General features: G+C 37.6%; 2 protein-coding genes across 7 annotated transcripts; both read right to left on the bottom strand.

Moving 5' to 3' along the window:
* Positions 1 to 223: 223 nt before the first annotated feature.
* LOC147522293 (formin-like protein 20) lies at positions 224 to 14,336 on the bottom strand. Its single transcript, XM_086592570.1, is given in 21 exon segments — positions 224 to 847; positions 1,257 to 1,628; positions 2,767 to 2,833; positions 2,932 to 3,000; positions 4,076 to 4,192; positions 4,280 to 4,351; positions 5,555 to 5,649; positions 6,066 to 6,147; positions 6,237 to 6,287; positions 6,380 to 6,460; positions 8,261 to 8,302; positions 8,455 to 8,553; positions 9,020 to 9,091; positions 10,271 to 10,403; positions 10,493 to 10,816; positions 10,897 to 10,927; positions 11,020 to 11,891; positions 11,894 to 12,471; positions 12,543 to 12,764; positions 12,859 to 13,562; positions 14,045 to 14,336. Coding segments are annotated over 20 exon segments (3,936 nt in total). The 5' UTR covers positions 14,118 to 14,336; the 3' UTR covers positions 224 to 847; positions 1,257 to 1,476.
* Positions 14,337 to 17,596: 3,260 nt separating this feature from the next.
* Positions 17,597 to 23,575, bottom strand: EMB1895 (ARM repeat superfamily protein). Of its 6 annotated transcripts, XM_086592556.1 has the most exons (9): positions 23,189 to 23,401; positions 22,671 to 23,110; positions 22,137 to 22,322; positions 21,548 to 21,655; positions 21,040 to 21,243; positions 19,921 to 20,959; positions 19,101 to 19,830; positions 18,130 to 18,182; positions 17,597 to 18,027 (listed from the first exon to the last, which is right to left on the bottom strand). In XM_086592556.1, the coding sequence occupies exons 1-9, from the start codon at positions 23,262 to 23,264 to the stop codon at positions 17,639 to 17,641; spliced, it is 3,225 nt and encodes a 1,074-aa protein (XP_086448682.1). In that variant the 5' UTR covers positions 23,265 to 23,401; the 3' UTR covers positions 17,597 to 17,638. The 6 variants fall into 6 exon arrangements, with proteins under 6 accessions (XP_086448682.1, XP_086448677.1, XP_086448672.1 ...); XM_086592551.1 differs by having other exon boundaries at positions 19,101 to 20,959; XM_086592546.1 differs by having other exon boundaries at positions 17,597 to 18,182.
* Positions 23,576 to 25,150: the final 1,575 nt, after the last annotated feature.

Raw genomic sequence — 25,150 nt, 5'->3', positions numbered from 1 at the left:
AATAGTTTAACCTGCACCTGAAAATATTGATTCATGACATACGTAAATAAAATATACAAATAAAATACCTGATGAAGTTGCAAAGCCTTTCAAATCTTCCCAGAATTAAGAAACATGACCTGACCCTTGAACATACCTTTGTTTAGCAAAGGGTTGAGCTAAACAAAATAGTCATAACGGCAAGCATACTAGCATGAAGTAAAATTCATCCATGCTCTAATGGTGGAAGGAAAGGATGATATTATTAGATTTGAAAAGTGTTACATACCAATAGTGATAGTAATTCATGACAAAGCACAATTATTAGTACAGGATGTTTGATGAACCACAACTCCAAAACCTTAGTTCTATAGACTAACAAGAGATAACAAAGAAAAGGACCCAAAAAGTGGAAACATTATCTGCTTACAAATGTCTATTTTTTTAGATGTGTACTATGGGAAATTTTGGGAAAGTCATATATCGGGCAGAGTATAAATCTACCCAGATTCTATGCTTATTACAACTGTGAACATTTTAACTACAAAGGAGGTTAAAGAAAAACAGTATTATGATCACCATAACTTTCGTGATACTATAGTACACTTATAAGAGGACTTGCTTCCCCATTTTCTCTAGTAGTACACTTATAAGATGACTTGCCTCTCAAATATATTATACAACAGCTTCTCGATGTTTCCTGTCAAAATCTCAATAAAAAAAATTTAAGGAAAAAATCACCTTTACGTCACATGAAAAGAATGGAATGTGAGAAGAGGGTTAGAACTTTGTACACTGTTTCTAAATACAATCCTAGCGTGTGCTGTACAGTCCGATGGGCATCTGCACTGGTTCTCAAAAAAATAACCTACAATAAGAACGGTAAAATGCCATGTTAAAACAATAATTTGACCTTAATCTGTAGGTTTGACAATTTCAATTAAACTGAAATCATGGGGACAGAAACCACTTTATCATGGACTCGCGCAAAACCTTTCCACGTGTAGAACGTAAGGCAGACGCATCAATTTATTAGGATGAACATTTTATTAAAGAAAGTATGACCATAAACCTCCAACCTAAAGAGTGATCCTCAGACCATATGAGATTTTTTTTTCCTGGGATGCAATAGATCATACACGAACTCCTAAATATGGGTTTTAGGTGGGATCCCTCCTGGGGATACTTGTCAGTGTTCTGGCTCAAAAAAATCACACCTGCATCAACCAATAGAAATGGCTACTTCGTCATTATCTAGTAGTATTTAGAAAGTTTACCATTGCTAGATTTCCTCGGAAAATAAAGGGCTCCAGTCTAAACTTTGAGCAATATCTTTTGTTGTCGAGAGCCCCGGTCTAAACTGTTGTGCAGTGCGAACGTGGCTTCCCCTGTAGAGCGGAAGAGAGTACTAGCCTCGATCACTTCCTCCGCGAACACTTGTTTTGGGAAAACCCCTCCATTTACGAGCCACATGAAGTGGGAAGAGAGTACTGTTAATTATTTCACATTTTTCTTTGTTATGTTCACACCCTTTGCCTTCTCCATTTCGGCTTCCTTCTGAGCTTTCTTCCTCTCTAACTCTGCCTGCTTGCAATTCTCCTCGTGTGCTCTTCGGAACAACCTCACAAAATTTAGTAAAGTTGCAGTAACTGCAATTTTCAGAACACATTTTACGTCATCACAGACATGAAAATGTTGGAGGACTCTTTAACTGATGAAACCCAGATCATAACAGCCAAGAAGTCAAGAACCATGTTAAGAAACAGACTAAGAAAATCAAACATTTAGACTAGGTAATCATAAGTAGTAACAGAATCACATACGGACGACAGCTAGATGTAATGACATGTCTGTGGAGCTTGTGACATTCTTTTCGTGATTATGACAAAGGGAAAGCTCAAGGCACATATGAAGATAGATCACCCTGATGGCCTGATATTGTTAAAAAGTTGTCAAGGAGGAGTATTAGGAGAAAGAAGAGCTGAGTTCTTGCTTAGGTTTCAGTTAATTCGGAGATTTGCGGGAATGAACTTTAGGGCCTTATTGGTTTCTTTCTGTTGGTTATATATTCGCTTCAGGTGTTTATAATGCTTCCTACATCCTCATGGTATAAATTGTTTAGGGCTAAAACTTTGATGACTTGAGTGAATAGGGGTCAGCCTAATCCTATAATCGTTTCAAGCATAATTATTTAAATAAGAAAATAAATAGATAAAAACTGAATCGGGTTTTCCTCCCACAGTTTGCTCAGAATAAAATGTCTATGAAATTCTAGATGTTTTAGTCTTACATCAAGTTTTTCAGCAAAACATTGTATGCCAGATGATTCCTAATTATCAAATCTCTAATTGGACACTACAACATAATTCCGTGACTATGAGAAGCTACTTCTTCATCACTAGTGCCTAGAGTTGGAAGCACATTCTTTTGGAATAGGAGTACTATTCATCAAATAAGAAAAAGGATATAAAGCATGACACAGAGAACATTACTCTATGTTAGATTTTAAGCATTACTTCACAAACTCTGTTGTATAATATCTTGTTCACACCGATTAAAGATAGAGCCCAAACCAATCCCCTTTTTCATGGTTTAAAATCTTATTTCTCTGTAGAATACTTAGACCAAGATGTCCTGCTCTTCATGGTAGCCAGAATAGGACTTTTCAGGAATCTCCAAGAATAACCCAGTTGAAGTACTAATTCATATATTTTATTAAGTAAAGTATCTAATTATGAGACAGTAATGGAATTCAAGAAATTCTGAGTTGCAATAACCAAAAGTTACCTTGTTCGAATGGGCAGCGGGCAGGGTCTTCACCAAAATATAAAGCAAGCGCATCTGCATTTCTACCCTGTCCACCAGCCAAACATCATGAAAGAGAAACATTAGAAAAACTAGAAAAGCACTAGGTGTAAAATCAAGAAGAAAGTTGAGTGTCAACTGACATACCACTCCAGCATACAATGACGTTAAGGAAGTCACTTCTCTTTCCGCAAAACCGATGAATTCTTTCAAAGTCTAAACAACATAATCAAATAGTTAACAACCATCATCATGATCATAATGAAAACTCTTTTCTAAATTAAACAGTGAACAGCCAGTATCATACATACTGGTAATACAAGATACGTACATCGCTCTATTCTAAGGTAACCAGCTAATTTAAGCCTGATCAACCAAAATACTGCTGATACTTTAGCCATATAAACACCAACAATATTCTCTAGATGGATAACTGATAGAACCAGTCTTGACACTACAAAGTCTGGACATCTGTGGAACTGTAGGAATAACCTACAGGTGATAAACTAAGGGGAATCCTATTGGGATTGTTTCCTCAAGTAGACCATGTTATGCAAGTCAGACCAAAACAACAGGGAGCAATCTATAAAAGGAGGGAGTCAGACAATGATGGGAATTCAGAGAACCATGAACCGCAAAAGGAATCTGTAAAAACTGAAGAGCTTAAAAACATATATGATTGTATCAGTATGATGTTTCATATGGTTTTTTAGATGATGATGGTTATGTCTACTAACTCCAAGTAGTTATAGTATATGTTTACTTCTACAAACAAAAAAAAAGAGAATTTATAATGTGAAAAAAAAAAAAAAAAAACACTACAAAACAATGTGAGTGTGTCAACAGAGAGATATATACGCAACAGAATATAATACATACGAGATAGTTGCTAGTTACTGACATTATAAGACTTGCATTTTAAGAGATAGTCATCAAATTGGAAGAAATAAAGTAATGATAATGGAAAAATCAGAGTCCTTGCTTGTGCTAGCATACATACTCAATGTATGGGAGAGTATGCATCCTTATTGTGGTTGTCAATCTACAATTATCCTTCTTAGTGATATAAAGAGAGGCAACAAGAAGAGGGAGATGGATAGAGAGTTATATAACATTATTAGGATTACTTCTTACCCAATAACTTTCACGTCAATGCACTCACATTCACATCACTAAAACTTCAGCAATTCCTTTTAATGGTCAAAATGAAAATTGCAGGGCACTAAACTTGGCAAATTATTGACATGCAAGCTGTAATAATAAGAAAATTCATAAAACCATCTCGTAGTACCTTGCGGAACACTTCCGACACCGGGCCATCATTTTCCGAGGAAGCCAATTCTTGCTTAACCTTTTCTAAACCCTTAATTATGGCTTGCATTTCTTCTGCCAAGGACTTTAATTGTATCTACACACGCATAACATACTTGTGAGTGTGCTACTATAGGTTGATTATAATACAAGTGATCAACAAAGAAAAGTGAAGCATGATAACCTTTGATGCTGCCTCAAGGCTCACAAGATCTTCATGGAAACTTAAAAGTGCTGGTGATTTGGAAGCAATACCCTGAAACTCGTGAAACAAACTATGCATATTAGATAATAGAGTACGAATGATCCTGACCATATGAAAGTTGTTATGTATTTGATGATTTTAAATCAAACAAAACCACATAACATCTCAAAGTCAATGATTTATGGAAGTCTAGTAATGGTTTTAATAGGCTAGAGAACTGAGATGCATTTCATAAATATGAGGAACAGTACAACCTTGATGACATACAAGTATACAACTATTCCAAGGAACCGAACAAATATATTTAACTGAAAACAAACCTTTTATTTACGTTATTTTAAGTAGCAATGAGACATTGACGCTACAAAAGAACCACTTTCTAGCATGTTCATAACCAGGAGGAAGTAGTGACGAGAAAGGGTTAGAAATTAGAATGACAATTCCAGTAAATTTAGGTATTTTACAGGGCACTACTAGTAGGTCAATCTTATAACCCTATAACCCGTGGCATTCAAGTCAACAATCAAAGATCCAGATTTTTGTAATGGATTACCCAAGGAGAGAACTTATCCTTGGGGGAAGAAATACCATATAATCCCTCCATGTGGACGCAATGTAGATGTCAAAGTGAGTCAGAATTGACACTATCTGGTAATTCTGTCATATGAATTCCAGTAATTCATTAGAATTTTTTTTCTAGAAACAGCTTTAGAGTAGCGAACTGGCCCACTCTCCTAGGAATGTCATGGTTGCTCATGACATTCACTCATGCTTTGAAATATTGTATAACCTTCTATATCAGTAGAATAAGTAAATGTTGTAGGCCATGGATCGATCTCTGTATGAGTCTCCCCCCCGCCTCCTAGTTGGGGGAAGCTCCCCGTTGCTTAAAAAAATAAACAAGATCACCCTCAAGATATCAAAACAATGTGTAATATTTTACCAGTTATGGAGAGTTGAGGCAATGCCATTCATATGTACTAACTTTGAGAGAGCTTATTGTGGTTGTGATTAGGGTATTGAAGATTAGGGTCAACTTCATAAACTATATTGAAATTTGGGCTCTTTTCTTCCTTTCTTAGGCCTGTTCAAGTTCAAATATCAATTTTGACGCACACTTCAGGAGTTCAACCATCCACAGCAAAATATGGTTTGATTATACAAATTGGTATTCAATTCCATAGAGCATCAAAGAACCAGTACTAATAACATAATAGTAACTTCTATGAAAACAAGTAGTAAATTTAGACATACCTTACAAAGAAAATTCATTAGCGTCATTTTATTGTTAGAAGCCCGTGTATCAGAAAGTTTTAGTAGGCTGTCCAATCGAAATCCAATAGCAGAACCTGTATAACTAAATTTACTGAGTACGTCGCAGAAAGAGAGAATCAAAGAGGAGGATCTAGCAATTTCGAGATCAAAACTTACTAATGGGAGAAGGTTTTTCAATTAAAGAAAACCAAATTTACGATTTGCAAGAAACACGAAATAAGAAAAATATGTCAAAGTTCAACAATTACCAAAGTATTATATCCATCAGTAAATCCTAAGCACGAATTTTACTGATCACAAAAAAAATAAAAAATAAAAATACTAAGCATGAATTCCAAATGCAAATATAAATAAAGATTATGGGAATTATGAAATAAAACTTCTTCCAAATATGTAATACTGATTAAGGCGCTGACGCAGTTTGAACCAGGTCTGATAACATGTCCAATGAGTTTTCAGTTGTTGTAGCTGCAGAAATGTGAAAGTTTACCTCTTGCAGTTCCCTGGTTCAATGTGTTCCCCAGGTAAAGAATTCTCTTCATTATCTCCTTCACTTTTATGGAATTTCGAGCCTGATTGCAGTCACTAGTAAGTAGGACATAATCATAGAATGTGTAAAAGAAGTTTTAGAACACAGGTCAGATCAAATTAGAAAAAATACCTCTTCAGAAGCAGAATTTACAGTGTTTAAACTTTTCCTGAAATCTACTACCTTCATAAAAAAAAAGAATAGGTCATCAATTCATGGAAAGTTATGTTGACTATTTCAATAATGTCAGAATAACATTAAGAATAGCGTCCAACCTGAGAGCCAAATTGAATCTTGAAAGAGAAAACTCTTAACTTAGATTCCACCCGTGGAACTTTCATTAGCTCCAGGAAGAACTACAACACATAAAATTTATTAAATTGACAACTTTAAATCCATTTGTACAGCCACATGAGAAATAAAAAGACAAGATCGTGTCACTGCAAGGTCATTGATTTGCTAGACGTAAATCTTTACATAAAACATGTGAACGAGTAGGGATCAACAAAGTTAAACAAATATGGATTATAACATTCCTAATGAATTCTCAAAAGCAAAGGAGATAGTATTGTATAATTTACTACAAGAACGAGCATTAGACAAAATTTTCTCGTAATTGCGTATTGTTTTCTTGATTACATATTTACAAAGAATACTATTAAAACATAATAAATGCATGGCAACTTTTTTCAGGAGCTCTACCAGTACAAGAAAGACTAGAAAGGTACTCACTGAATCAAAGTGTTGTTTCTGCAATGCAAGAGAAAACTCAAAGCACTTATTCTTTGAGTGTGAGTATACAAGGAAGATATGGAGAGAAGTTAAAGACTTTCTGAGGCTAGATATGGGAACACAAAACAGCAACACTGAATGGTGAAGGATATTCAAGCTTTGCAGGTCCAAATTCCCGGAGATAGAGATGTATAGAATATACATTTGTGCAGCTATAAGTTACATATGGACAGAAATGAATAACAGAATTTTCCGTAACTTACAGCAGCCATGGGAGGTACTAAGGAACAAGCTTATTTCAGAGACCAAGGACTACAAACAAGCTCCATTTTCTTCATTGAAGCACTCAATTAAGGCAAGTATACTAATGGATAGATTAGGAGTAGAGCTTAACTTGATCCATAAGCCAACAGTAGAGTGCAAATGGACTCCACCAGAAAATGGGAGTGTGAAGCTTAATGTGGATGAACCATTGGTACAAAACAGAGGAACCTATGGAGGAATGATCGGAGATTCTCATGGAGAAGTGAGAATGGCATTTGCAGGCTCAAATGATCAAAAATCAGTATTGGTTCAGGAGCTTAAAGGACTACAAGAAGGCTTGAAATGTTGTATGCAAATGCAACTAACCAAGGTGGAAGTTGAGTCAGACTCTTTGAGGGCAGTAATGGCAATCAATGATGCGGAGAAGCCACCGCGGCATTGTGTAAATTTAGTGGCTGGAATCAAGCATATGGCAAGTAGCTTTGAGAGTATTACCTTCAAACATGTATATAGAGAAGCTAACTGGTGTGCTGATTATTTAGCTTCGCTACCCTTATGTAATGAATCTTGTAAGTACGTTATACCTCCCCTAGACAGTTTGTTGTCAGTATATGTTGAGGAGGATAAAGCTGGAAAAACTATATTAAAGAGTTAATACAGGTTAAGGGTCTACCTAACCCAAATCAACTTTTCAAAAAAAAAATCCGTAATCAAGTGGTGCCAGCACCAACTATGCGGGACACCATATTGGGCGTGACTGCCAGGCTCATCCTCTTATCATTGATGAGACTCTTAAAAACCTATCCCTGACTTTCTGAGTAATATTTTCTTTCTTTAGCCAATAATTCCTCAGCAAATAAGGAGCAGGGGAGGGGGAAATCCTCTGCTGGGTTGGATATGCCAACAAGAATTGTGTTTGTGTGTTTGCAACTTGTGCAATAACTTTAATTTTATTGTTTCATTTTCCTCAGACATCAAGAATCAAGACTATTAACAAATGTTTCATCTCAGTAGTCAACAGTCAAAACGAATTGGGCATCATATCCTAAGTCATTAGTTTACGCTTACTAAGCGGTTCAGTAAAATGTATGCAACTTATTTTTGTATATGCATCAAATACTGGAAACTATTACAATGATTAGTATGTGAAGATTTCAAACCTGTTCACACTTTCCAAGTTTTTCCTTGTCACCGCTGTAGCCCTGACCAATAATGACAAACAATTCAGACACACATACAAAGCACCTGACAAAGTTGTTCAATGTAGATCTAAACAAATACTTATATATGTTTCCACAATGGAATTGAGGTAGAAATGAAGAAATGCAGGAAAAATATGAGAAAGCACATAAACCTTCAGAAGTTCCATCTCCTCTTTTGTAGGACAGAACTTTATGAGATTTTCCACTTGATCAACATCTAAAACTGATTCATCCATTGCAAGTGCTGCTGCCTATGAAGAATTGACATGGTCCGTTAGTAGGAATTTTTTTGGCAAATGTATTGCAGCATGAACTCAATGTTCCTACTTGGTATGGAGAGATGTCCTGATTTTCAGTTCTAATCAAAGAATTTTATTTTATGAAAAAATAAAAAGCAGACTGTAGCAAATATAATGAGAAGGCGTGAGATTCCTATATGATAGCAGGCAAGTTTCAGAAGATAAGTATTAACCAGGTGTAAGCTCCTGATAAAGAGATCACCAAACAGTGAGGTAAGGGCAAAGGTTAATCGTTGAAGTCAACAGAAATTATCCTATGTTTCCTTTCCGACAGTAATCCCCTCCTCCCTCCTTTGCACATAAAGTCATGTCAGTTTTGAATGATACCTCTGCATGCTTTTCTACCAAAATGGGTACTAGACGATCCACCAATTATAGAGACCCTTAACAAATAATCATTTTACAAGTATTTGCTTACCATCATATCAGAAAGTGGCATCTTAACTTTGGTAAGCATTATTTCACAGTTATTTGCCCGTCTCAGGTCAACCTACAGAAGGTAATAGACACATCATGAGTGAAAGGCTTGACAGTATAAAAAACAACAGATAACAGCTCTTACAGATTGTAGTTTATGTAATATACTACTTAGCAAAGACAAGTTTATTTTGATATATTACCCTGTAAAATGACAAATTGACAACTCTTTTGAGGATTTGAAAGTGTCAAAGCTCCAACAATATATATATACATATATATAAACCTTGTTCACAGAAACCAAAAGAAGTTCTACTTCTAGAACTACCTGAAAAAGTTGATTTAATATGGCAAAGGCAAACCATCCAATCAGATCACTAATCAAAATCGAGAATTGCAACATAGAACTAAAATTACATGGTTCTTCAGTAGAGATGCTTCTCATAATAAAAACTTCACATTAGACCTGTCTCCAGGACCGTAGATCATGAAATAGGATATTCTAGGTAAAGTATATGTTATGATGGGAAGAACTGATGCAAATACTCCAAGGTACACTCCTATGACTCAGTCTATAATTGCTCCATATTCCTACTTATCATTATGTAGATTGTGATAGACTGATAGTTAAACTTTAGTTACCTGCATAACCTTGAATACAGGAAGTTCTAAAACTAATTCACCTAATGAAATACTATTCCAGTTTAAAAATGAAGATTGATTCCCCAGATGCACTTTATTTTGGATTCACATGCAGTTCAAAAGACTTCATGCTTAAAGAAAATATATTTCATATAAAGAAAAAGTTTGTACCTTTGTAAAAAGGTTCTTGAATATCTTCTTATTTATTTTCAAAGGACATCTTGCCTTACTTCCCATTCTATTGCTTTCAGTATTTTTGATAGTCCAGATTTTTTTGTTATTGGAGCGTGTTCAAACTCTGAACTGACCGATATCTCATGCATATATACATATTGCATGTCTATCTATGCTGAAAGCTTGAAGGGTAATGAATTAATGATAGCAACACAAAAGTATACTCTAGTTCCATTTCCTTATACCTGCCGTGATGAAATCTTTTTTAAGGGAAAAATTCCAAAACATAATTTCTAGATCAAGTAACAAAAACTGAAGGCAAAAGGGCATAAAATAGATACAGATAGAATAAATACGTATTATAAAAATAAACACACAAAACTGATTGTGCAGGGACAAGAACATTCCAATGCAAATATTAATTTGCCAACTTTACCAGATTAACTTTTTCTGTTTTGGCCCCAAGAGACTTGCGACGCCCTCCGTCTTTACCTCCTGAGCTATCAACAGGCTTCGGAACCGCAGTAGAGAACAGGCTCTCAAGTTCTGATACATCAAATTCTGATGCACTAGTAATCAAGAAATAAACATTATTAATGACAACTGCATGAAGCAACAAAAGTGATAATAATAACTGATAGTCAGGTAGTTTCAATACCCTTGAGGTTCACCAAATCTTTGTAATTCGTCCCACAAGCTTCCTTGTACTGCCCTTGTAACCTTGATCCAATGCAATGGTTTTAACGATGATTTTCGAGGTGTTGAAGCAGAGCCCTGATAACCAGATCCAGTAGGACGTGCGATCCCACGCCCTCCTCCCGGTGGCAACCCTCTGGGATTTGCTCCTTTAGCACCAAAAGGAGGAGGTGGAGGAGCTGGACCACCTGGAAGTCGAGGTGGGGCAGGAGGACCAGGTGTACGAGATCCTGAAGGCGGTGGAGGTGGAGGTGTTGGTGATGCTCCACGCATAGGAGGTGGTGGTGGTGGTAGTGGTGCTTGGTGATGCTCCACGATAGGGGGGGGTGGCGGAGGTGGTGGTGGAAGCAGGTTCTGCCCAAGTAGCTAGGAGGTGGTGGAGGTGGAGGAGGAGGTGCTCCATAGAAGGTAATGACGGGGGTGGTGGTGGAAGGGGAATCGATCCAATAGAAATCGGAGGTGGAGGTGGAGGTGGAAGCAGAGTTCTGCCCGAAAGTAGCTGAGGTGGTGGAGGTGGAGGAGGAGGTCCACGCATAGAAGGTAATGACGGGGGTGGTGGTGGAAGGGGAATCGATCCAATAGAAATGTTTCTTGGGGTAATTTGATTGAAAGAAGAAATTGTCCCACCTAGGCATGACTGTGATTGTGGTGGGGGTGGGGGTGGGGGTGGCGGAGATAGTGGCAAGGGAGAGAGAACTATACCACTTGAATGTAATGAACGAGGAAGTGGGGGTGGTGGTGGAGGTGGAGGGGGTGCAGCACGAGGTAAAGGTGAAAAGGAATTACTTGAGACCAAATGTGGAGGGAGAGGGGGTGGAGGTGGGGGTGGGGGTGGGGGAGGGGGTGAGGGAGAGGGAGAGAGAACTGTACCACTTGCATGTGATGACTGAGGAGGTGGTGGTGGTGGTGGTGGTGGAGGTGGAGGGGGTGCAGCACGATGTAAAGGTGAAAAGGAATTACTTGGGGCTAGATGAGAAGACCGGCCATTTGAAAAATAATGAGGTACAGGGGTTAGTGGTGAGGGTGGAGGAAGTGCGTCAGACCACGGAGGCGATGTTATCTCTGGGGTCGGTGGTGGAGGAAGAGCGTCTGACATTTCCCCATCCTCCTCATTGCAACCTTTCATAAGTGAAGTAATGACTAAACCAGCTGGTGCACTGTTGTATCTTGACGGCTGGTGAGATGACGCAATTATGGATTTAGCATGTGTGTGTTTTCCTGGAGGGATCCAACGTGATATGACTTTTGGTTTTGTTGATTTCACAGGAGGGCCCTGGGATTCATTCTGTTTAACTCTTTCCTTTGCCACTACTGGATCTGAGGCTGGTTTAAAAGTGGTTGCTTCCCGTGTCTTTATTGTGGAAGGGGCAAACTGCCAGCTTTCTGTATACTAACATGATTTTCCAACTTCTGCTCTGGAACCTCAGGTTCTAAGTTTGTCTTCGTGTTAGTGTTGTCATGTTTCAAGTTACTTGATTCTTTTTCTGTTTGGTCATTGGTCTCTGTAATATCTTCCAATTTGCAGAGGACATCAGAAGTTGCTGCCTTTTTTTCTACATTATCAAACCAGTTATCCAAAATGCTTCCTTGGTCTCTAGGAGGCTCCAAATCCACATTCCGATTTAAATCATTAGAAATATCCACTTTGCTTACTTGCACTTCACGGGGAACAGAATCCCCCTTCCCATCTGGTTTTCTTTCTTGAACAGCGTGAAGTTCAGAATCCCCTTTTATATCTTCTATCTGATTCCCATTATCCAGTGTATTGAATTCAACCATATAAAAATCAGAATCTCCCTTCCCGTCTTGCCCATCTACATTGCTAAAGATCTCCTCCACCTCAAAGAACTCCTCTGTTGCACCTTCTGTTTCATCTTCACTTTCACTTACCACTTCAGTGTTGATATTAGACACAATAGAATCGAAGTCCGAAAATAGTACCTGATTAAGAGATAAACACTCAATTCCCAATTTCAACAATAGATACTCCCATTAAAATGATTGTCACGTACCTCTGCTTTGAAGTCCTTTGGTAACTGGTCCTTGGCATCCCACAGTGCATCAATCTCCTCACGAATCAGTAATAGAATATTTGATCGTATAAAAGAAGTGTTAAACATAACTCTGAACATCATTTCCTCACGTATGAGATCTTCATCTAAGTGGATGCATTCGAGAACCACATCCCCTTGAACACGACAACGGATATCTATCTTTACCAGTGTAGACTCTTCCTGTAGATACAGATCAGGATTCAGATAAACATTAACTGCTTAATGTGGAGAGTAGATGTACTTTCCAGGTTTCAAACATCTAAGAGTTTTATACCTGTCTGTAGTGGCGAGCGTGTTTCTTTGTTTTTGGTGTTGAAAATATAACTTTAGAACCTCTGCTGGCTGTAGATGAAGGATCCTGACCATATACCCGAATAATTGGCCGACAACCACTTTCTCCATTGAACACTGGAAGGACTCGAAGGATAAGACAATCCAATATCAACGGCGTGGCAGATGGAGGCCAATCTGAACCAAGATTTCTGCGGGAGATATACTGCAAATATCTCATTTGGGAAGGTTGTGGATTAAGAGGAGACAGAAGATGAAGCAGTTCCCTAGGAGCTTGCTTGTATACCATTTCTAGAGTCTTTTGCTCCCCACTATATTGCTTTCTGTATAACAATAGACCCGCGAGCATGAAAGCAAGCACAGGCCACCCGCCTCTCTCACAGTGCATCAGCAACACATTCTGTTGCCCTTCCAATGACAGCCAGCTCTCACTTGATCTTAAGAAATGATGGATCATCTCTAAAGGTAGTAGAGAGCATCCCTCATACTGTCGAGGATAGTCCATAACGGTCATGTCATACTGAGACAATATGTCCGAAATCTGGCTCCTCCTTTCTCCTTCCCTAAAGTTAAAAACCATGAACGAGGCATCCGGAAAGTGGTCCTGTAGCTGGGCCACAATGCCGCTCAGGTAAACTTTATACTCATCCTCTTCCAAAATGTCCGTGGAAAAGCAACAGTCAAACACTGTATAAAACAAAACACCCACATCAAAGAAGCTCAAAATAAGTGTATTATAAGAGCTTCCATATAATAGCATATATCGTAAACAAGGAGTTGAAATCATCCATAAAATGTTTGTCTTTCGCACCAGATATGAGAAAAAGGAAAGGAAAAAACAGAACAATTAAAAGGACAAGTTCTCTGTCAACATTCTTCACCAAAGATGTTTATCAGGGGAAGTTACTAGCATCACTAGCTATAATTCTAGCAAGTTCCTTCACACGTTTTATGTGATCTGAGAATACGCTACTTAAATATCCAAACTGAACAAATAAAATTCTCTCTCTTTCTGTTTAAAAGTTGGAAATATAACTAAAAAATGCTACTGAGTTTAACATTGGCACACATTAGCATTAAAAATGAACGTATAGACATAATGTAATTGGAGAATTGAATAGTAATGAAGTAAAGTAGAGATTCCAGATCTGAAAAGGAGAAAGACGTACCGTAAACTCTTTCGGAGATTTCTAATAACCGATCCGGTGGTTTTCTATAAAACAATCTTCTGAACAGCGCCATCTAATGGGCGCTGTTTCTTTATAATCCGATCCAATTTTGACCCAACAATCACCAGCCCTCTCCCAATTCAAACCAATTTTTTTTTTTATATATATATATTAGGTTAAAATAAATACTAAAAAAAATGTTCGATTATTTTTTAAAAATATATTTATTTAAAGTGGAGAGTAGAGTGATGATGGAGAAGGAATTGAAACGTTTTCTTTCTCTTTCGGACCCTGAAGCTGCTGCTGCTCCTGCTGCTGTGTAAGCTGTTTGATCAAATCACGGAATTGGACACGTGGAATGGATTTTGGATTTTGGAGTGAGGTGATTGGACTTATTATATATTTTTTTTTATTAGTTAGTTTTACAGGCTCTCTCTCTTCCATCATTTTTTTTTTCATTAATTAGACTAAACCACCTTTTTTTTTAATGACTTTGTATTTGGTTGATTTGTATTGTTAGATTTATATAAAAAGGGAAGTGCAAACCAAAATGGAGATTGCTAGATTTATATAAAATTAGAGAAAGTGGACGGGTGAAAAAACTATGCCGGATCTATGTAAAGGTAGTTAGGATATTAAGTGAAATACAAACGTTGGTGGGACATAGAGAAAACAGAACGGAAATTTATGTCTAAAGAATTATACAGTTGGGGGTTTAATCTAAATATGTATATAAAATGGAGAGTTTAGTTTAATTAACATTTTTTTTTTTTCTATGTTTTGGTTTTTGATTAGCTACGCTGTACTTCATTGCCAACACCAACAAAGTCTCCCTTTTTATCGGGTTTTGAGCAAGCGTATTTTGATTTTTGAAGAGTCTTACGTTGTAGTACCAAATATCGAAAAATTGTGTACTTTCTCAGTCATTTTTTAAGAGGAGATATCCTCTCGAATGTAGTTCTCCGTTTTTATCTTTTTTTGGTTTCAAGATTGTAGCCATAGCTGATTTTAATAAGATAGAATGATATATATATTATAAGAAATATATAAAACTGCAATTGTCAATATTATTAATATATAATATTACAAGACTTAAGGATCAAGTAAGAAAGGTGACAATGTATACCAACATACCAAACTCCGATGGAACACTAGATCCCAGACGAATCCTCAATACCTAAAATACTGTCCTGCACTATGTCATGTGCTCATGTGTGCTCGAAAGGCTAAATTGTTGGTGCAACAAAATGCCTTTGCGTCAGCTCTGATTGGCGGGTAACGAACTAACGATAAACTTTATTTATTTTACACTACCCCGCGAACAGTTTTTATTGGATGCGCGCTAAATTACACAGATTGTGTGTCAAATGATAATTCGAGCATGAGGAATTAAGATATCTTTCTCACTTTTAGTCAAGTCAGTAGGCCAATGTGATTAATTAGACTTAGGTCCCGTGTATGTGTCTGCTAGGAAGAATCCAGTGGGAAATTTGTAGTATGATTGGATGACATCAATTGTTATGATTGTAAAAGTGGACCAACGAGGGGATCCACTTGCGTGAATCTTGTGGTGGTTCTGTTGTGTTGTGTGAAAAGTCTGCAAAGGGATACGGTGAATGCGTCGTAACCACTAAACCGTTGGGGCAGGGTGCTAAAGTAAGCTAGGAAAACAAGGTGTCCTAAAAGCAAAGAAATGTCCCTGTGTGTGTAGAAGTAGTGGAATACCAACGTACGCTTTGTTGCAAAACCTTTGGGCTGCACTTTGGTTGGAGATATACAAAGTTTATTGGAAATTCGGGATTTCGGATATACCTTGTGAGATACTAGTTTTTTCCAATTTGCAATTGCCATATTGCCATGACAAATCCCTTTTTTGTGGTAATGAGTTAATGAACGTTTAATGCTTTTTTTTGCTTATTTTCACGTTGAATAGCATATTAAGCAGAAAAATGATGTCATAATGTCACATAAGACTAACGAAACCCTTGTGAATTTTTTATCACGTGTTTCATGAGTGACTTACTGGACAAAAACACCAACGAGACGCAGCACTCATCACATGCGTGCTTATTTGACCACGTTAACAAGTAGTGTTGTGATTTACATGTATTCTGAGGAGAATGCACACCCGGCAGACTAGTACATGGCGGCATGGCGCACATGCAGGACTAATCTACACAACCTATTGAAGCCACTTTTTTAAAAGGTTTAAAATGAGTATATGACAGTGTCTTAATTATATTCTTATATCTTAATTATATCTTTACAAAAAAAGAAAAAAATATATTCTTATATATGGACTTCAATATTCCTGCTTAAGTTTCTCAGCTATTGTGTTATTGGCTTTTTGATGTATGTGTGATTGTGTGAATACGGAATACGTGATTGCAACCTGGAAGGTATGATGATCTATGTGTGAACATGCTCCAGGAACATCTTTGGTAGCTGGTTCACCAGGTCAATTGCAGACAATGTTAAGAGTAGTACTCTCAGCTCTCAAAAGCTATGAACAACTTTGAAACATGCAGGACCACTGGACGCTGGAGATGCTAGACTGGCCACTACGACCTTTTTGAGTTTTGAGACAAAGGTTCGGTACCCGTACCATGCTCCAATTATTGATTTTCCCGAGTGTTTTGGTTATGCTAAATCAGATTTAAGTTACAACATTAAACTAACTGTGATTGGTGATTGTTGTAAGTAGCAGCGATTATTACTACTTGTGTATCATTAGTAAAAAAAAAGTATCTAAAGGTTCAGTTGAAATCAATTATCAATATAAATTCTTCATAAGATTTGTTTAACCCAGTCATGAAAACAGATCAATGCCATTTTGTCATCTTATCAAAGAAAGTTGTTGGGTGTCTCGTGGAAAGAAGGCAATGCATGCCGTAGAAATGATTTGCCATGTTCGCATTAGTAAAAGGGGATGGGTAAGAAATAAACAAATGATAATGTGATCCCCTTTTATAAGGTGGGGCATCTTATTGCGTTTTTGACATAATGACGGAACACCTTTCACTTATTTAGCAAAGAAAATAAAGAACAGCTTAAGTCGTCCAAATGACAGACTGAGTCTCAAACTCTCAATTGGTGAAATATTTAGGGAAGAGTGGAAATTCGATTAAGAGTTTTAGTTAGACATAAGTCATAACAGAAACAAAAAGTCGATTGCATAAGGCGACAAGGAAGAATCATCGACTCATGGAAACTCCATGACTGTGGTCACTATCAGAAGCACGTAAAAGTTTAGACTTATCAACAAACATCAACTTGCTAAGCTTTACTGAACAGGGTCTATTCCATTTTCCATGTACAGTTATTAGAACTTTAGAAGTTGAGTTCACAGTTCACTTGTATAGCGACAACTATAGCAAAAGTTTGGTAATCAAGTAGAAATTAAGTTAAGCTGGTCTGTGGCCTTTGGTTCTCAATCAGATGTGATGCAAAATTGAGTGTGGCCAACAGATTAGCTGGAAAAGAGATATTGAGCTTGAGTTGCGCTATGTGTAGTGATAGAAGCAAGAAAAAATGATGCAAACAGAGCAAAACTTTTATGCAAGCATAACATAGTTTATTTTATCGCGTAAACAATCAACCAGCAACTGTATCCCTATTGACACTAAATACAGGACCCATATTCAAAGGGACGAGATTCCAGTAAGAATCTTTACTATCAATACAACAAATATGCCACTTTATTTCGTAAGAACCCACTGGAAACGCAGAAACATCAAGCAAGCAAGATGAGAACCCCTGCCCTCGTCCATTTAGTACAAAACTCACACACGACCAAACCAAAGGATCTCCACTGCTAGCCCGCGCAAGCTTTTTGCCACTTCTCTTTGCACCTTCTGTCACATACATCCATAGTTTTTCATTCAGATCCACTGTATCATTAGAGTCCCAGGGTTTAAATTCTGACAGCATTTTCCCTTTACTTTCTCCATCATGTCCAGGTGTCCAATAGGATGGCTTAGAGGCTAAAATACAATACAGCTTAGTGACCCGGCTAGGTGGGACATGTTTCAACTGTAGGCAGATATTTAGTGAGAGGTGGAAGCCTGGGAAGACAAGTAACTTACTGGGGCTTTTGGTATCAGCATTGAAGACAAATAGTTCTGCGCCAATGCAAGATCTGAAGCAAATAGCATTTGACATTGTAATGTTACTAAAGAAAAGATATTAATATAAAGCAAACAGGAAGACCACGATTTTTTTATTTTTTTTCTATGATAACACTCGAGATATTTCACTCAACCATGAAATGAAGATAAATGAAAATGATCAACATACATATCAATTTTGAATGGGATTGGAGTGCCCATCTTTATTTCCAACATCCATGGAAGCTGGGGTATGGTGTATGGGACATTGGGACATACAACAGTCTATAATTTGAAATAATCTCTCATCAGAGTCTGCCCTGATATGTGAAGGGAAAGTCAGAAAAATTGGATAATCTCATTTTTTTTAATCTCAAACTTGGTTGGATTTGTGCACATCTCAAGTTTGACGTGTCCAATAAGATGGTGTTGTACTATTAATTATAGATACAGACCATAGACCTGTTCGGCATGTGCGCTAACCAAGTCGATTGGATCTTAAGCATAGCTGTGAGATCCATATGGAAGGTCCATCAAATTGAATGACTTGGTCTTTGCAAGTCCAAAAGTTATTCCAAATCATTCATCCTAGTTTCCTGGTAAGGAGACTAAATACTTAATTTAAAAGTAGAAACTAAAATTTAACAGATAAAAATTTGTACAAATTGATAGAGATAGAGATCGTCTTGTGCCTATGAGATATTGAGATATAAGTGGGAGTGTGGAATAATCCAAGATTGACGGAATGCTGTCATGGGAATGTCAACGACATGTTTTCCTAAGCTAATACACAACAGCAATCCCCATTCCCTTTTAGAAAGCTAAATGGCATCTACTAATACCAGCCAGTAATCTTTCAGATTATATACTTCTCCCCTTTAATAAAAAAAATAGTAACATTTTCCTATAAAATTAGAAAGGAATGGCTAGAATTAGTAGTCATATCATACCTCAATTCAAAGAAATACTTGGGTATCTGAAAGGACATGTTCATCCATCTTTCAAGTACACTAGAAAGAAGTTGCAATCTGGCAGTGGGCTCCTGGTATGATACTCCCTGAGCTTTAGTTTCCTTTGCCTCTTCTAGCATGCAAAGAAATTTAGATAGAGCAAACTTACAGATATCAAACAAAATTCTTTCTTCCTGACCGGCCTTGTATACAGGCACTCTAGGTGGTGGATGGAAGCAGCTATTTGGCTCCCCAACGAGTGTCAAAAGTTGAGTCAGAGTTGCACTCATCTCACTGTCTACATGACACAATCGCTTGGCCAAATCTTGTAGAAGCATTGAATGTGAGCACTTCTTCGAGTCCTCCACACAAAATCCAGTACAGAAGGCCAGTAGTGAGCAATTCAGTGCAAGTCTAAAGATAATTCTAACGCTTTTGGGGTCCATGTCCATGAAAGATGTGGCCAGAAGATCAAGTTCTTGAGCCAACTTCTTTAACCGTAAAGATATTACAGTGAAAGAATTGGCATCTAATGCAGGTCTGGAAAGTCCCACACCGGTGCATCCTTCAATTAGCTTAGAGTTGTGAATATCTTCCTCTTTACATGGATTCGGATCCAAGAGTCTAAGTATAACAACCAAAATTTCTAGAACCTTAGCTCTTAAATTCAAGAACCATCTCTGGAAGAAAAAGGTGTGATCAGTTGTGACAGCAGCTTCTAACAATTCCACTGCAGAGCAAACATCACCATAAGCTTCATTAGAACTTCCACAGTAGTCCCACAAAATGGCATTACAAGAAGCACCATCAGTATTTTTACCCAAAAGCCCACATGGCGTAGTCCAAATTTCGTGTATATGTGACTTATTTACTGATCTCTGGTCTTGTCCTGGAAGGAAGAGTAGCATGACAGTGCTTCCTGATTTTGCAAACAAAGAGAGAGATTTCAACCAGTTCTGACAAGCGTCTGACTGCACATTATTTATCAATTGCCTAAATATGAATGCAGCTGCAAACCAAGAACCGTGACATGCTGCACATTTTCCAGCTTTGTACGCAGCCCACTTATCCGGCCTGGCCATCATCTTCCTCACAAACTCACGGGTAATCATTTCAGACTCAATCCAGTAGTCATTATCTGAAATACCCAAATTATCAACATTGCAGATTTTCTTATCAACATTTGTGAAGTAACTCCAAACAACACGAGAGTGTAACAAAATTAACTGTATCGTGCACATATCATCACTGACTAAGTAGCTTTTGTGCAGAACTTTGCTAAGTAGCTTTACAATCTGGTGTACTTCTGCAGTAATACTACTGGCTTCATTGAGAATTTCAATACAGCATTCCACGAATTGATACATGCACAAGACTAATTGTGAAGTAATAGAACGATCCTTCTTACCATCTAACAGCACAACCTCACGACTAGACGAAGCTGGGTTTTCTCCAAATCCTCCTTTTCCCATATTCACCAAGGATTCTATACATGAACTAATTTTAGTCAGTGCAAGAACTCCTAAGGAAGGATACTCTTCAACAACAAAAAGAGAAAAACTGAGCAAGCTTTGGCATTCCTGTGCCAATTCAGAGGCAGTCTTACAAGGCTTTGATACAGGCTTCACCAGCTGTGCTAACTGATCTAATACTAACAAAAGTACTCGGGATGGAAGATCTGTCAAAGCATTTGTTTCCACTCCCCCTTTGCATTTGAGAGAGATATCAACCAGAAGTTGGCGTGCCAAGAGTCTCTTAGATGTACTTCGAGACTGTGTAGCACTTTCAACAATGGACACCCATTTCACAAACTCGGACATCTCTATGCAATAAACACTTGGTTGGGTGGACCGGAAGATCTGTCAATTTCAAAGAATACTTAATGGATGAGATGTACTGTTAGCAAGAATTAGATAAGGTTACTGAAAAGAAAGATGACCTTAAGCAATATCCGTAGAGCATCACATTGTGCAGCTGTTGGAAGAACATTACCATCCAGAACATTGAACAATCTTGCAAGCAACCCCACATCTACAGGAAAACGACAAACTCCGCCCTCCAAAAGAAAGAGCATACACCGTATTGCCATCACTTGCACGCGCAAAACAGAATTGTGAGTAATAAATGATAAGAGCAACTCAACCTACATTCACAAAATCAATTTAGAATAAAAAAAAATAAATCTGTTTCTAAACTAAGTCTATATGTATTCCTCAACCTCAATTGTTGTTTCTCCCACTCATCCACATAATATACAAAGTTACAAAGTACACATCGTTTTTCCACATGCAGTACCAAATCTAATTGGCCCAGAATTTGATTGACCTCGTTTAGAATTCACTAAATACACGTGCTAAATGCCTAAATCTACCTGACAACTGATCCACAAAAATGAAAAGGGGGAAAAAGAGTACAAAAGAATGTACTTGAGAAGTCAGACATGATACCTGTTCAGAAATCAGTAACAATGACTTAGTAGCAAGTTTGGAGAGTGACATCAACATCTCAACTATGAATTCCTCCTCGGAAGAGTTTAGCAACAGCTTTCTACCTGTCTGCAACAAAAATAAGAGTCACTGGTGAAACCCTAAGTGATCAATCTGGAAGGCTTATGCCCACTATCTAAGCACTAGTATACGTTCATTCCTTTGTCATTTTCTCTTCCCCCGCCCCCCCCCAACACAAAGTAACAACTAGCATTGTTGTTGAGGAAGCCACAATGTCTGGGAAATTGCTAGAGAAGGTATTTCGTCAACCAGGTACATCTCCTTACACAGAATGACTAAAGCAAACAGACCCTAACCAATATACCTTACCCTGCTTTACATCAGAAAGTACAGAAAAAGCAACGCATTTTTTCTAATCTTCCTGTCTACTCAATCAAGACATGCTATTACTATTGTCTTGAAAGTTAAAACTATTAAGGGTCAGGCCAATGCAGATTGGACCAGAGGGAATCAGAATTGCATAATACAATGGAAAAAAGTGCTCGTGCATGTTAACTAGATAGCAGTTGAAGTAAAATATGTGCATCACCTTGTAACCTCGGCTTGCAAGGGTAAACGAGATTCCCAGTTTAGCAAAAGCTTTCGCACATGCTAGCTTGACAGTTATAGAAGTTTTTGAAGAGGACACCATGTTGATAAGCACCTCCAAAAAGATACATGCAAAATCCCCGGACAACTCAGAAAAGCAGCCCGCAGTGAAAATTGATGCTTTTACCTGATAGACATCAAATAGATTAAGAAAAGTTCTTAGTCAATATTGTGCAGTGATCAAGGACTTGCCAAATACTTCTAATAACCATAATGAATTTCAGCTCAACTAAAAGTAGATTACTCTAATGCAGATACCATTGATGAATAAAGAAGAGTAGAATCAACAAATTCGAACGAAATAGCACACCAAGATGTATTTCTCAGTATCATGCATCTTGTAATTTACTTATATTTGAAACAGAATATGCAAACTCAGCGTTTTTTACTTTACGACATATTTTATTCTACTGTTTCGTGTTAACGTCTGCTACTCTAAAAGCCATAAATCTCTTGCATGAGATAGTAACAATACCTCCAAAACATGGCACGATCCTAAACTTGACAAGACCATGTGGCGTATTTCAGCACTGTCTTTTGCAAAATCAGACCAACAACCAAGGAAGCATAAAGTAATTGCTCTGGATTCAACATCCCCTCTGTCGAAAACTATCTTCACTCTTTTAAGAAGTTGTTGATAATTTGCAATCCTCTCCTTAGCCAGAAGACCAACATATTTCTTACCCTTCTTACGTTGGCTTCTCTCTAAAAGAAAAGTTTTTAGGATACATAGCCGGGTATGTTTGTCTCCATACTTAAATGCATCTGCAAGACGAAGAAGAACCGCATTTGCAAACAGCCTGTCCTCCCCCGGAACTAGACCATAAATGTTCGATATGACCATCGTCGAGCTAGGCTCCTTACTCCACTGCTCAAGTCTTTGTCCAATCTGTGTTATAGCCTCAATACGTCGGCCTAAAATGGTACAAAGACAATGTCACTCCACATTCTAAAAACTAAAAAAGATATATTTTTATATATAATGAAGCTCACCTGGTTTGTTTGATCTAAGGCCTTTTTCGAGTTCAATGCTCCATTCCATAGCACATGCTGCTGAATTCCTCTCCATCGTAATACCTGTTTCTGGTTTTTGTTTCTCCTTCTTTTCACAATTCTTTTTCGCCTTTTCTATAACTTGTTTTTAGTCGAAAGCTCAAAATTTTCCTTGTGATTTGGAAAGTGGACCACTGAATCTCGGCATATCGTTACAAAATGAAGTATCAAGAATTCGGTAGGAGTTCACAATATTTTTTATTGAAGAACCAATTTCTGTGGACTATTGGAAATTGGAATGATAAGAATGTTTAAAATTAGACAAATCCACATTGAAATATGATCAACTCGTCTTGATCACCTTTCTAAAAGATGCGAATTGTGAGCAACTATTAAGAGCGTAGAGTATTTCTAGGTGGTAGTATCAACTCCAAATTTGCCTCTACAATTCGGAATTTCGTGAAAAATCATCTCTAAGTGTTGGCAAATATAGAATTATTACCTGTCTAGCCGCATCCGTGGATGCAAATTTAAGATGTAGCATTTTTTACTTTTTTAATTTGGCATGAGCATTAGGAAGTTTTTTTTTTTTTTTTTTTTTTTTTTTTTGGCGACAGTGGTAATGTCGCACACTAATATTTGCCTCCACCTAAAGTTGGTTTGACAAATTTCGGCCTCAAACATTCAAGTGATACTACCACCACCTAGAGATGCTCTTAGAGCATTTGCAATGCAGGTGAAAGTTTTCCCCCCCTATTCACCGCCACCTCATCACTTATTCACCCCCTTTTCACCAAAACGGTGAAAAACAAGTTGAAGTTGTGCAATGCAAATGTGAATAAAATATCCCGGATAGGATGTTAGATTTCGTCTTGAGGTTTTTTATTGAGACGGAATGTAATATCCGTCTGGTATTTTATAACGAGACGGGATGTAACATCCCGTCTGATGACTCTATATGAACAAACGCGAACAGACTCTATTTTCACTTCCTTCCCATCCAAAATTGTGATTTTCTAGCCTCCATTAACAAGTTTTTGACACAAACTTCCATTCCTAATGACTTCTCCACCCCCAAATACATCCCCACCAACCTCACCACATGAAGAGCATTCTCGATGGTTTGGAAATGTCAAAATTTCCAAAAAAATGGGGCAAAAAAGATCATCGTCAAGAACGCGTAATGTGGGCGAGGAGGACGAAATTGAACTTGGGTTCAATTTTCCACCGCGTTGTGAAATCGAGAAACACCCACCTTTAGCGTCAACATCGGTCCGACATATAGCAAATCGAGTTGCGGAGTCTTAAATAAGTTTTTGATTTTTTTTTTATGTTAATTATTATTATTTATGTTAGTTTATATCAAGTTTGTTGTTGTGTAATTAGTTTGAATTTGTCGCATTGTTTAAAAAAAAAATTAGTTGTAATTATATCGTATTGCGTATTGGTTGAATGTAGGAAGTACACCTATGGAAAGTGCGTTGTGCACTTTCAAATGTTGTGTCGTGGTGGCGTTGTATGAAATAAAAAACGGATCCTAATTTTGTCACGGTTACCGACATTATATCCGCCACACCATTTGGGAACTTGTTGAATTCTAATTTGGGACAAAATGATCAAGCGTTGTTGTTTGGGATAGTTGAGCGGTGGTGGCAAACTACCCACACATTCCATTTCCCATGGGGTGAGCTTGGGATTACCCCTCTTGATTTCACAATGCTCACGAGTATCCCAATTGGTTATGGAGATGTCATTCCTTTTTATGAAACTTTAGAGGTTTTTACTACGGCGATGAGTTTCTTTGAATGTTTTGATTTGGTTGAAGATGATGAGCAAGACGGGTTTTTGAGATTATCGGCTGAGCAGTTTAAGGGAGGAGCTATAAATATGAGTTGGTTTACTTCGAGATATTTGAATAGACTCAAGGAGAAGCCGAAAGACTATCATATTGGTGAGGAGTCG

The sequence above is a fragment of the Coptis chinensis genome, chromosome 1 (genome assembly GCF_015680905.1).
Source record: "Coptis chinensis isolate HL-2020 chromosome 1, ASM1568090v1, whole genome shotgun sequence".
NCBI lineage: Eukaryota > Viridiplantae > Streptophyta > Magnoliopsida > Ranunculales > Ranunculaceae > Coptis > Coptis chinensis.
The sequence above is the reverse complement of the archived record's forward strand: the minus strand, read 5'-3'. Positions and strand labels throughout refer to the sequence as shown.

Excerpts from the sequence above, each read along its gene's own strand:
- EMB1895 (XM_086592544.1), bottom strand. The coding sequence starts at position 23,264 with ATGGAGAGGAATTCAGCAGCATGTGCTATGGAATGGAGCATTGAACTC. Across the intron at positions 21,244-21,547 it reads TGTTACTGATTTCTGAACAG|GTTGAGTTGCTCTTATCATT; the intron begins GTATCATGTCTG and ends TTGTGAATGTAG. Across the intron at positions 18,183-19,100 it reads AAGTATTTCTTTGAATTGAG|ATCTTGCATTGGCGCAGAAC; the intron begins GTATGATATGAC and ends TATTTGCTTCAG.